At 40.4% G+C, this 12174-nt stretch overlaps 1 protein-coding gene across 11 annotated transcripts in view; it reads right to left on the bottom strand.

Moving 5' to 3' along the window:
• FAM13A (family with sequence similarity 13 member A) overlaps window positions 1-12174 on the bottom strand; it is a 358502-nt gene that overhangs the window by 130371 nt on the left and 215957 nt on the right. For 9 of the 11 annotated variants that reach the window (XM_067035492.1, XM_067035488.1, XM_067035487.1 and 6 more), the window contains one exon: window positions 5520-5683. The exons of the other annotated variants lie outside the window; for them this stretch is intronic. In XM_067035492.1, the coding sequence (XP_066891593.1) occupies window positions 5520-5683 (164 nt within the window). The remainder of the gene's footprint in view (window positions 1-5519; window positions 5684-12174) is intronic. 11 annotated transcript variants of the gene reach the window in all.

The following is a 12174-nucleotide window of genomic DNA, read 5'->3' on the forward strand; positions in this document are numbered from 1 at the left end:
TATACTGGGTAACTTTTCTGCTTTATGAACAATGGACCTATGATTTTCTTTGTGGAACTCCCAAGATGTTGGAGCTTTTCCCTTCTGTTTCTATGTCTCCCGGAAATACTGATCACTTCAATAACTTTTGATTATAGCACAGTAAACCCCAACCTGGAATCATTCCAGGGATGAAAAAGCAAAGAGCTTTTTCCCTCTCTACCTTTCTCTCCTTATGAACTGCATTTCAAGAGGACCTGACCTTTATTGCTGCCGCCATGCCGTCATAGTCAATGAAAAGTACAAAGGAACAAATTCTCTTAAAATGTAGCAAACACAATTCTCTGCAGAGAGCATTTACTTATAACAATAGTGGTATCTCAGCAATCTGCACTCAAGTGACTTTCTTGGTAAAGCATATCCACTTCTCCTTACTCCAACTTTTTTTGTATTTGTATTTTTTTAAACAGTGTTATTGAGGTGTATTCTACATATTTAAAATCCACATTTTCAAGTACACAGTTCAGTGATTTTTAGTAACTTTACCAAGTGGTGTAACTCTCACGATAGATCAGCTTAGAATATTTTCATTCCCCTAAATAAGGTCCCTCCAGGCATGTACAGTTTATCTCCTGTACATATACAGTCCCTTCCTGGCTCTCCACCCTGTGACAATCACAACTCTACTTTCTGTTTCTATAAATTTGTCCTTTCTGGACATTTCATATAAATGGAATCATACAACATACAGTTTTTCTTGAGTCTTCACTCTGACTTTATAGAACAAAACTAGAAATTTTCCTCTGGCCTTCAAGAAAATCACACATTTAAGGAAATGCATAACTTTTCAAATAAAACATTACAATCGATATTGTTTAACATCTAAAAGACTAAAAATATTAATCCTCTTCTTTAAGTTCTAAAGTTAAATTCTGAAAGTAATAATATAGTGCCAGTAACATGAAAAAATAATCATTTATCTATTTCACATGTTGAAATAGATAATAATACAGCTATCCTTGAAGCTTCAAATGATTTTAACATCTTAAACTTTACATACAGATCTTTTCCTTTTACTGTTTTAGGACGGATGTGTAACTTTCCCTTCCAGGAAAATTTTTAAGTGGCCTGTTTACTAACCAAGTTAACACCTATAGGTTAGTTCTTGTGTAAATGACAAAACAAATATTTTCCTCAATATTTTTAAAAGAAGCAAGATAAGATTATCATGTGTAGGGAGAGGGACTGGAATGTTCCAGCCTTGCCTAAGGGATGCATTTGTCCAACAATATCCTCATTGCTGTGCGTGCCTCTAACCCACCAAACTTGTGCACTGTAGTTACAGGGCGGAGAAGGACAGGCCTTTACTCTTTTAAAGTCAGCATGTCAGATTAGGAGTTATGCCTTTCAGCCTACCGCGAGTTTTGGTAATGCCAACAGCTGGATTACAAAAAAGAATTCTTGACAATATTTTAGAAATTGCTGATGTCAGATTTAGATGATATAAATGGATTAGCTAAATGCCTTTACTGAATGAAGTAAACCTGTCACTAAGCACTTCTGTCCTTGCCTGCGAATCCAGTATAAGACAGCTCCACTGAGCTCTAACAAAATCAAGAGATAGTTATTCCTAAGCTTTTCTCATGAAGCCATTTTAATTATGAGAGAAAGATTCTATGAAGACTAGAAAAATGATTGTTTATATGATTACATCCTCAATGCCAATTTTAGACAATTACAGAAATACAGAACAAACTTATTCATATAAATAAATAATGTTCCAAGATAGAAGTCCGCCAGTAAGCAATACATGACACTGAGTTCCCCTTTGAATGCTCATTTTAAAATGTGTTACTCTGTATGCTTTTATTTCTACCGCCACTATCCGAAAAGCAGAAAAACAATGAACACTTGCTGATAAAAATTCACATTTCTATTACATCTCAAGAAGCAATGGGACTATGTTTAAGATTTGAAACTAAGAAGAAAAAAAGATCAAAGTCAGCCAACCTGGGAAAAAATACTGAACAAGGTCTACACTCTAATAATTCCAAGTTATCAAGAACACACTGTTAGCCAAAATCACTTCTCAAAGCCCTAGAAATCAAACCGGTTGTTTAAAAATCGTAGCACACTTCATCATTCTGGACATTTCAATACCAAAGGTTCTTTCTTGGTTTTATCTTTGTTGTTAACTGATATGGTAGCTCCGCTGAAAGTCAAACTGTTACGTATAAATGTGTTGCAATCATTTTTTTAATAAGTGCAAAGAGAACTGCTTTATTTTTCGTTGTGTAAAGTAAATCAAACTTACCAGATCATAAGTCAAACAAGAATAGATTTTGCTGAATTGCTTTTTTTTTTCTTTTAATAGGAGCAACTAAAAAATAAATCAATGCTATGAAAAGCTCAGATGAATGCTCCTTGACCATTCCTTGGAAAAGTGTTGGTAAGCCAAAGTAAATACTGTATTTAGAGAACAAGGGCACAGCAAAATACTTAATACAGCCCTGCCAACCTCTGTGGTTAAGACTGAGGCGAGCAATAAACTGTTAAAGAGAAAAATGGAAACTTCCCGAAGAAAAGATTTAGAGAAAGTTGAGGGTGTGTACCAAACACAGGCACACTTCTTTTTTTCTAGCTCCAACTTATGAACTAACCAATAACTTGTTTTAGAAAGCAACCGCAAATGAAAACATCTTTGTAAGTTCATTTTTGCAATAAAAATTGGCACAAGACCTATTCTGCTACTTCAAAGACATAGAAAGGATTTTAAAGTTATTTTTAGTTAAATTCATTTTAATGATCTCCATTTGTCTTTTGATAATTTGTCACACAATCTATTAAGAGGTACATAAAAATACAAAAGTAAAAATGTCTGCACAGACACTCCAGATTTACGGATAGAGACAAGAGACTGAATGAGCTTCTGCACGCTGGTGGGTAGCAAGGTTTGACAGGGAGGTGTTGTCCTATCTAAATCTTTACGGTTGCCCAGCGGGAAGAAGTTAGTTCTTTAAGACTGTACTTAAAAAAAAAAAAGCAAGGTACAGAAGAAATTAAAAAATACTAATATGCATTTGTTTTGTTTTGCGGTACGCGGGCCTCTCACTGCTGCGGCCTCTCCCGTCGCGGAGCACAGGCTCCGGACGCGCAGGCGCAGCGGCCACGGCTCACGGGCCCAGCCGCTCCGCGGCACGTGGGATCCTCCCGGACCGGGGCACGAACCCGCGTCCCCTGCATCGGCGGGCGGATTCTCAACCACTGCGCCAGCAGGGAAGCCCATGCATTTGTTTTAACTGGAGATATGCTAACCAGAGGGACAAACGGAGGCCAGAGCAATGTTAGCTGTGCCTTCTCTCCATAATCTCACTTCTTGATTTGTGTCTCCGAAACACACGGGAATTTATAAAATGCAAGTCTGTTTCTATCGTCTTCCTGCTTATATTCCTGTGATCACCCTCTGCCACTTCTAAGAGAAAAATCCAAGCTCCTGGACATGGGGCCCAGTTGCCCACGCTCTGACCTATTCATCTTCATCTCTTACCGCACCTTTAGCGCCTCTGCCAGTGTCAGTTCCAAAATCCAGATGTCCTTGTCTCCCCGCTGCAATCACAGCTCTCCTCCAAGCTGTCCTCATTGCCCTATGTGTCCTTGCACATGCGCTTTTCTCTTCCAGAAGCACCCTTCTCTTGGCTTCCCTGCCCAGTACCTCCACAAATCCCACTCGCCTCAGTTCAAACATCACCCTCTTTCTGAAACTTCTGAACTCCGGGTCCCCACCTGGTCTGGGCCCTTCCTCTGCCCTCACACGGCAACCTGCGGACGGTTTTCGAAGCGCCTTAAGAGAGGCACTCGAATCGTAGGTATGACTTTATCACCAGCGCATTTCACAGTGCCCCGTACGTAACAGGCACTTAGCGAATGTCTATTTAATGATAATTATGGAATTTTTACTCACTTATCCTCTGTTTCCCCGAGTGCAAGGCACATGTCCTCTCATTCTCCGAATCCCCAGCACCCAGCAAGTAAATGCCACACTACTAGATCTCAGTGAAAATTTATAACTCTTGAAGGAACCAACACTGTACCAGCCTCCAAGCTCTCCTCTTCCAGTCAAGCCTGCTTGCTGATGGAAGATTCCTGTTCCAACATACCAACTTACCATGGCTCTCGTCACCTAACCCTACCCAGCTGGAACTTTCCCTGGTTTCCTGTCACCTGTAGCAGGAAGCTAAGCTTCCGAACCTCAGCTCTTTTGCACAGAAATGCTCTTGGCCTTGATCTTCACAGGCTCTCTTCTCTCCCGCCTTCTTGTTTCAATTCAGGCTTCCCCTGCCTAAGCAAACTAAAATGGTCTTTGGGTCAGTCTATTACGTTAACCTACTTATTTCTTAACTCCCCCATTTATTAATGAGCTGAAATGGTCTTCACAGGCTTTTTTTATTTTTCCCCTGTGTCTCTTGCTATTTCCTCCCTCACTAGAACATAAGGTCCATGAACTCCAGGGTCTGGCTGGCTTTGTTCACTGCCACATCCTCTGTCCTAAAGCACTTCCTGGAAGCAGAGGTCAAGTGCTGAACATCTGTTCAGTGAGGGGCAAGACTGAACAAGAAATAACTGCAGGCTGGCATTCGAGGTCCTCAATGGCTTGGCCTCACCCCACCTTCCCAGCCCTTTTCCCCACTGATTCCTCACAGGACTTCTGTTTGGTATGCCCCCAATACACTGTACCTACTCTTGCCTCCTAACTGGGCCCATCTACAAGAGTCTTGACTTCTCTTTCTTCACATTTAAATTATCTTCATTTAAAAAATCCAGCTCGAACTCCATCTTTTCTATAATGCAATCCAAAGTGGCAAGCTCTTTAACTGTATTGTTTATATAATGTCTTAAAAATCTTTCCATTCTTTAGAGCTCTCCGTCTTATACTTGTAATGACATTTTTTAAATTATAGAAATAGGTTGTCAGTTATAAAAGATGAAAAACCTTTAAAAGGAAAAATTCTATATGTGAGGAGTAAATAAGAGTCAGACCCCATTTTACCTATTTTAAGAAAACTGTATGCCTTTTTCCTCAAGTATAACAAAGAAGTTTGCTTTCAGGTTTCACGTGCAGCCTAAATGTTAAAGCGCAACATTCAAAATTTGTGAGTGAGAGTTGGTTCTAGTAACGACTGTGATGTCCACTTTAATTGCAAACCATATTGACCACTGAACAGACTATGAAAAGGCATCTAACAAATAACTCTTCCAACTTTTAATGTGAACCTAGCACAGTCCGACTGACTAAATAATTTGTTTTAATCCATAAAATAAAATATAACAAACCAGGAACGCGTGTGTGATAAGAATGCTTCTGTGATAAGAATTACTAGTCAGAAAATTTTCAAAAGTTACAGTAAGTTTTAAATAGTTTTACTGGTCTGTATCCCGATGACGCTGGTGGCGGATACGTGCAAACACACCTGCATACGCGGGCCCGTGTATCAGCACAGATGAGGCACCACATGATGTGTGAACAAAGGAAACAGGCTAACCTGGAGAGCAATTTGGCGGCATTAGCAGCCTCTGCTGAATTCATGTCGTCCCAGCAGGAATTTCTCTGACTCAGCTGCAGGCTGACCTGAGGAACGCCATCAGACAGCTCTGGCTGCGGTACCCTGTGGGCCTGAAGAGATCCCTCACTCCTAGATTTTGGGATCTAAAAAATAAAATAAAATAAAAAAGAGAAGAATTTTTAAAAGTCTTTCCAATTAAGTTATTGAGATAATTTATTCCAATGTATTAATAATCTAAAGTATTAATCACACTCCAGAAAAATAGCAACCGAGGTATGAAATTGAAAATGCATATAAAATAATTCTTATATAGCAAAGGGCACAGTGAAGGGGAGATACCAATATTTCTGAGGGGAACTTTCAAACTATTATGGCCCATACCCCTCTCCTGGATTCCCATACGAATCTTCCCAGGCCTAACCTCTCCTTAGAATAATTATTCTATGTCATGAGAGACTATGAGAGTATATCAGACTGCAACCTAGAAGGAGAGAAGAAATAGTCAGAAAGAGGCAGGAAAAAAAAAAAAAAAGGCTGAGAACCACTGAAATAGAGAATGCCAACGTGAGAAAGGTGTCCGGAAATATTTACTACCAACAAGCAAAATACACACCAGTTGGCAAGTTTCTATTGTAATCCTCCGTTGTAGGGCAACGTATGGTGTAATAAATTTTGAATTAAGGAAATAAATAGGAAAAACACAACTTTTTAACTTTTCTCCTATCTCTGGAATCATGGGCAACCCAAGTACCAAATGAATACTGGGTGTATTGATTTTTTTTTTTTTTTTTTTGCTGTACGCGGGCCTCTCACTGCTGTGGCCTCTCCCGTTGCGGAGCACAGGCTCCGGACGCGCAGGCGCAGCGGCCACGGCTCCCGGGCCCAGCCGCTCCGCGGCACGTGGGATCCTCCCGGACCGGGGCACGAACCCGCGTCCCCTGCATCGGCAGGCAGACTCTCAACCACTGCGCCACCAGGGAAGCCCGGGTATATTGATTTTTCATATCTGAGGTCTCTCTGACCCCAGAAATACCTTCATGCTCTCTTATTTTAGGTCAGAAAAAAATGAGAATACAACCAATATTCTTTTCCTAAAAAATGTGTAAAAATCATGTCAGAATTTCAGGAAAGTTTCAAAAACCCTTGGCTCAAAAGTATTCATTACACTGGAAGCTTTTTCTCATCTCTAGGACTTTTCTCTTGCTTGTCCTTTCATCTAAAATGTCATGTGTTCATCACTGGCCAGTCACCAACCAAACCAAATCCTAAACTCCTTTGAGGTTGAGGTAAGAATCCACTGCCCACAGAGCTTCACTAACTACCCTCGGGTCTAAATAACCTTTCCCAGCTCTGAATTCCTGTAACTCACCACCACACAATCTACACTTGATTGCGCGTCATCTGATACCCTAATCTTAGTTAATCTCAAGTTTCTAGGTCACGTGGCCTCAACCAGCTCGCTCCTCCTACCTCGCCCTTCTCTTCTTCTTCTTTATATTGTTTGTAACATTTTTACCAAGAAGTCTAGCAACGTTTTGAACCCATTAATAAATACTTATTGTCAGACAAACACTCTTCAACTACAAGATATTCCCAAGACACTGACTGACCAAGAGGCTAGAATAATGGACAATTAAAAAGAGTAACACAGACAGTTATGGACATAAATATTTAATAAATTCATACCACTATGAGGATTACATGAAAATAATTTAGCAAAGAGTTCCATTTAACACAAAATAAACACTAAATAAAAGCTAGCTTTTATTAATATTGTTGTTATGTAAAATTTGCCCAAATCTAACGACTGCCAATTAATTGTTCAGTTGCAATTCTCTGTAGAGCATTCGTAAGCTCATGAAAATCAAAGGGAAAATTTTTTAAAATTATGAAATAACTATAGCTCATAGCTATATTTGCCAGGAATACTTCTAAAAGAAATACTCAGATAAACAGCAACACAACATGAAAACTACAAGCATATGCTATTACATATTTCATAAAGGGGCTCCTTTTGCATGTGATTTTTCATAAAAATAGACATGAAAAACCAATAAAAACCACTGAAAAAGCAGTACGATTTCCAATTAGTTAGCTAAAAAAAATCTCACATCCACACTTACGTTTGTTTTAATATTGAGAGAAAACTAAGAACAGTTGTTTGGCAATATTTCACGGTGTTAAAATAATGACATTTTAGGTTCAGTGATAATTTGGGTTCTAAATTTGATTCAACAATTTATGTAAAAAAATATTCTAAGGTAAAAAAAGGTAATATGCAGCTTATTCCATCTTTCCAGTTTATATTAAAATAGACTCCATAACGCCGTAACAGAATTCATACCAGCAACTACATCAGCTACATTTATCTAAGTGTATTTCCCAATGATTTAATTTCTATAGAAATAACAGACATGATTGTCATTAACCATTAACTTTAAAATATAAACTCATTATTTATACCAAAGGAGTGCAAAGAATTGAGCTTGTGCACAGAACATGAAAATACTGCATGAAGTTTATGAGAACAAAATTGTGAGAAAAGAAGTGGCTCAATAAGTCTAAGATGACTAGCACTGTGGAATATATACACATTTTTTTTAAAAGGAATGCACAGGGCTTCCCTGGTGGCACAGTGGTTGAGAGTCCGCCTGCCGATGCAGGGGACGCGGGTTCGTGCCCCGGTCCGGGAAGATCCCACATGCCGCGGGGCTGCTGGGCCCGTGAGCCATGGCCGCTGAGCTTGCGCGTCCGGAGCTTGTGCTCCGCAACGGGAGAGGCCACAGCGGTGAGAGGCCCGCGTACCGCAAAAAAAAAAATAAATAAAATAAAAGGAATGCACAATTTTTAAAGGTGATTAATGATATCTTCTTGAAGATGCACCTTGAAGACTATACATTTTCACTACAGAGGTGATGAGTACAGGAAAAATTAATAGAGTGATAAAATTTTAAAACCTGCCGTTTTACTGATGCAATTAATTTTACTACAAACGTATTAACTTTGGGAAAAAGGAAGAGATCGCTTTCTTCACTTCAGCTGGAATTGAGCTTTTTAGGAACAGAGTTTACGCCTTGGCATTATAATGTTGGTACAGGAGTGGTTTTATTTCCGTACTCCCAGGTGTCTATGTCGGATCGCATACAGTCCAGGGGTGGACTTTGGGATGGTGTTCCAGGCCCCTTTCATCACAGAACTCTCTGAGGAATATGACACCAGTTGGCCAAAGCCGAGGGTACGAAGAGACATGTTATTACACCGTGGCCTTAGAGCAGGGGTTCGCACCCAGAGCCAGTTTTGTCTAGAGACATTTTCGGTTGCCACGAACAGGGGTGAGGGTATGTGATATTAGAATCTAGTGGGTAGAGGCCAGAGATGTGACTAAACATTCTATAATGCATAGGACAGCCTGCCATGAAAGAGAGTTATCTGGTCCAACCGTCAGTACAGCCGACGCTGAGAAACCTTGCTTTAAAGGGAATGGCGAGGGGCTTCCCTGGTGGCGCAGTGGTTGAGAGTCCGCCTGCCGATGCAGGGGACGCGGGTTCGTGCCCCGGTCCGGGAAGATCCCACGTGCCGCGGAGCGGCTGAGCCCGTGAGCCGTGGCCGCTGCGCCTGCGCGTCCGGAGCCTGTGCTCCGCAACGGGAGAGGCCACAGCAGTGAGAGGCCCGCGTACCACAAAAAAATAAATAAATAAATTAAAAAAAATAAAGGGAATGGCGAGAAGAAATCTGTACGGAGGCAGCTCCTCTCTCTATATACACTTTCCTTCTGGTTGCATCCTCCCTTTTTGTCACTGGCATGTAAACATAAAACAGGCCGACATCAGCTCTGAGTTTCGCAGGAATGGACCAAGAAGGCCCAGCAGGCCTGCCTTGTCTACACAAGAGTTGCTAGTGACTCCCTGACGTTCAGCCAAGCTCTGGGGGGTAAGAATTTACTGTAATACAAACAGAAACCTTACTGTAAGAGATGGAGTGAATGTCCTTCGAGAGACCCATCTGCAGCCTCATAACGTGTGGCTATGGTAGGAAAACGGCCAAGGGTTTGGGATACTGACTGGGGTAGGCAGCATTCGCTTTCTACTGGAGATATGCAGGAGTTCACAGCACACTTTGCTCCTCTATTTTAGTGATCTTCATGATAACTTTTGGACTCGAAGGTGAAAACTATAAAAGCCCCCCAACCATCTGTGAAAAACATTTTGCTAAGAATTCTGCCCTCGGGCTGTTTGAGATAAGAATCTATGCACATGCTGTGTGATTTATGTGTACAACTCAAATACTAGCAATCCTAGGACTCTTAAAGCACATTCCGTGCATGTATTTGCAGGTACGGAAGAGTCTAAGAAGTAATTTGAGATACTTCAGTATTTGAGATGCCAGAGGAATAGAAACAAAAGACTAATCTTGGAAAAGGTAAAATTAGGAAATATTCTCTGAGATGCTGTTGCTGTTACTGTTATGAACAAACATTTAGTGAGTGAGCATCTACTCCGTGCTAGCACGGTTCCAAGAGATTTACATAAATTAACCCATTTAATTCTTACAACAACCTGACGAGGCAGGGGCTACTACTATGAGCATTTCACAGCTGAGGAAACTGAGGCATAGTTCGAGTTGTCTGTCCAGTGAGCCAGTGGCAGAGACACAGTTACACTCCAGGGAGCCAGGCCACAGGACCTGTGATTACCACTACTCTCTAGAGTTGGTCATATGTTCGACGTTAGAATGGCAAGAAGAAAAGGCAGTTTTGGATAAAAGTCACATTGTATCCCATAATGCAACCCGTTTTCTTCTTTTTTGGGGGGGGCATTAGTAATTAAAACTTTCTTTAAATTTATCTCTCTGAATTTATCCACTGAACCATTCTAGCAATATAATTTTAGGGGGAAGAAACTGAGTATGAGGAAACTATATGGGAAATGTGTTCACTGTATTTTTATTTATAATAGGCCCCAAATGTAACTATTCTAAATAGCTAAATTACTATAAGGTAATTATGGCACATGTATATGATGAAAGAATATTCAGCCAATAAAATATTAAAAAGTTTTTAACAGGACTGTGAAATAATTTTATGATATATAATATAGAATGAGCTCAGTTAGCAAATATAAATGTACAGACATAGTTATACACACACACACACATATATATATATGTGTATATATCTCCAATAGTGCTTGGAACAGCACCATACTTGAAATATACGTGAAACAAACTCATGGTTACCAAAGGGAAAGGTAGGGAGAAATTAGGACTTCGGGGTTAACACACATGCACTACTATATATGAAACAGATAACCAAAAGAGACCTACTGCATGAAACAGGGAACTCAATATTTTGTAATAACCTATAAGGGAAAAGAATCTGAAAGAGAATATATATACATTTTATATATATGTTTATATCTGAATCACTTTGCTGTACACCTGAAACTAACACAACATTGTAAATCAACTGTACTTCAATTTAAAAAATTAAAAATCTGGGCTTCCCTGGTGGCGCAGTGGTTGCGAGTCCGCCTGCCGATGCAGGGGACGCGGGTTCGTGCCCCGGTCCGGGAGGATCCCACGTGCCGCGGAGCGGCTGGGCCCGTGAGCCGTGGCCGCTGAGCCTGCGCGTCCGGAGCCTGTGCTCCGCGACGGGAGAGGCCACAGCGGTGAGAGGCCCGCATACCGCAAAAAAAAAAAAAAAAAAAAAAAAAAAAAGTTTAAACATTAAAAATAAATCAAAAACAAAACATACATGGATAAATTTCAAAGGCCAAAAATCAAATTCTGCTACAGTCAACACTAAAAAGGTTTTAACAAGGTCTCATCTTTAAAAACTGAACAAAGAATCCAGCACGTGAAAAACATGCTTATGGTACCAGACTCTGATTTACCCTGATACAATGATCTGACTAAACATAAAAAGACATTAAAGAAAACGGCGTGTGCCTTAATATTTATCCATATAAATCTGTCACTGCGAGGGGACAACAGGGCCCCGTGTCCCACGGGCCAGTGTAGGGTAGGAGCTGCCTGCCCTGCAGGACTGAAACACAGGGACGGCAGGTGAGTCGGAAGCAGGAGGGACTCGGTTTCCTGGACGGGGACCAAAAATCTCTCTGAAACTCGTAGCTCCCTTTCCTTCGTGTAGGTGAATGTTTCCTGATTATTATAAGATTCTTCCTGGAAAAGTGACCTGCATGTGAATCAACTGCAGGAAAATTTATAGCAGGAATTTAGCATATACTGTTATGAAATAGTATCGTTAATACATAATTTTTTAAAGTTTAAGCAAAACAAACTTTAATGGTTTGGTCTTAGGAGTCACCCTAACCACTGGCCAGGGGCTGTGCTTGCATTTTGAAATGACAAAAACTGTAAGTCTGTTCTTTGCATCATCAGGTACTTTGGGAGAAGATTAGAACAGGGCAGAAAACTATGTTCAAGGCTCGATGATGAAGGAAAAGTGTGATAGCAGGATGAAAGCAGAAAAGTTAATTTTTAACATTTAGACTTTCTAAATAAAGTTCGCTAGACCTCCTCAAAATCCTTGACCTTTTCTGTCTTCCAGCTGTCATTTGCATGGAAGAGGACAAAGCCGCTTGCTTTTCTTCATGCTCTTTAAACTCAGCATCTT

Source organism: Kogia breviceps, chromosome 6 (genome assembly GCF_026419965.1).
Source record: "Kogia breviceps isolate mKogBre1 chromosome 6, mKogBre1 haplotype 1, whole genome shotgun sequence".
NCBI lineage: Eukaryota > Metazoa > Chordata > Mammalia > Artiodactyla > Physeteridae > Kogia > Kogia breviceps.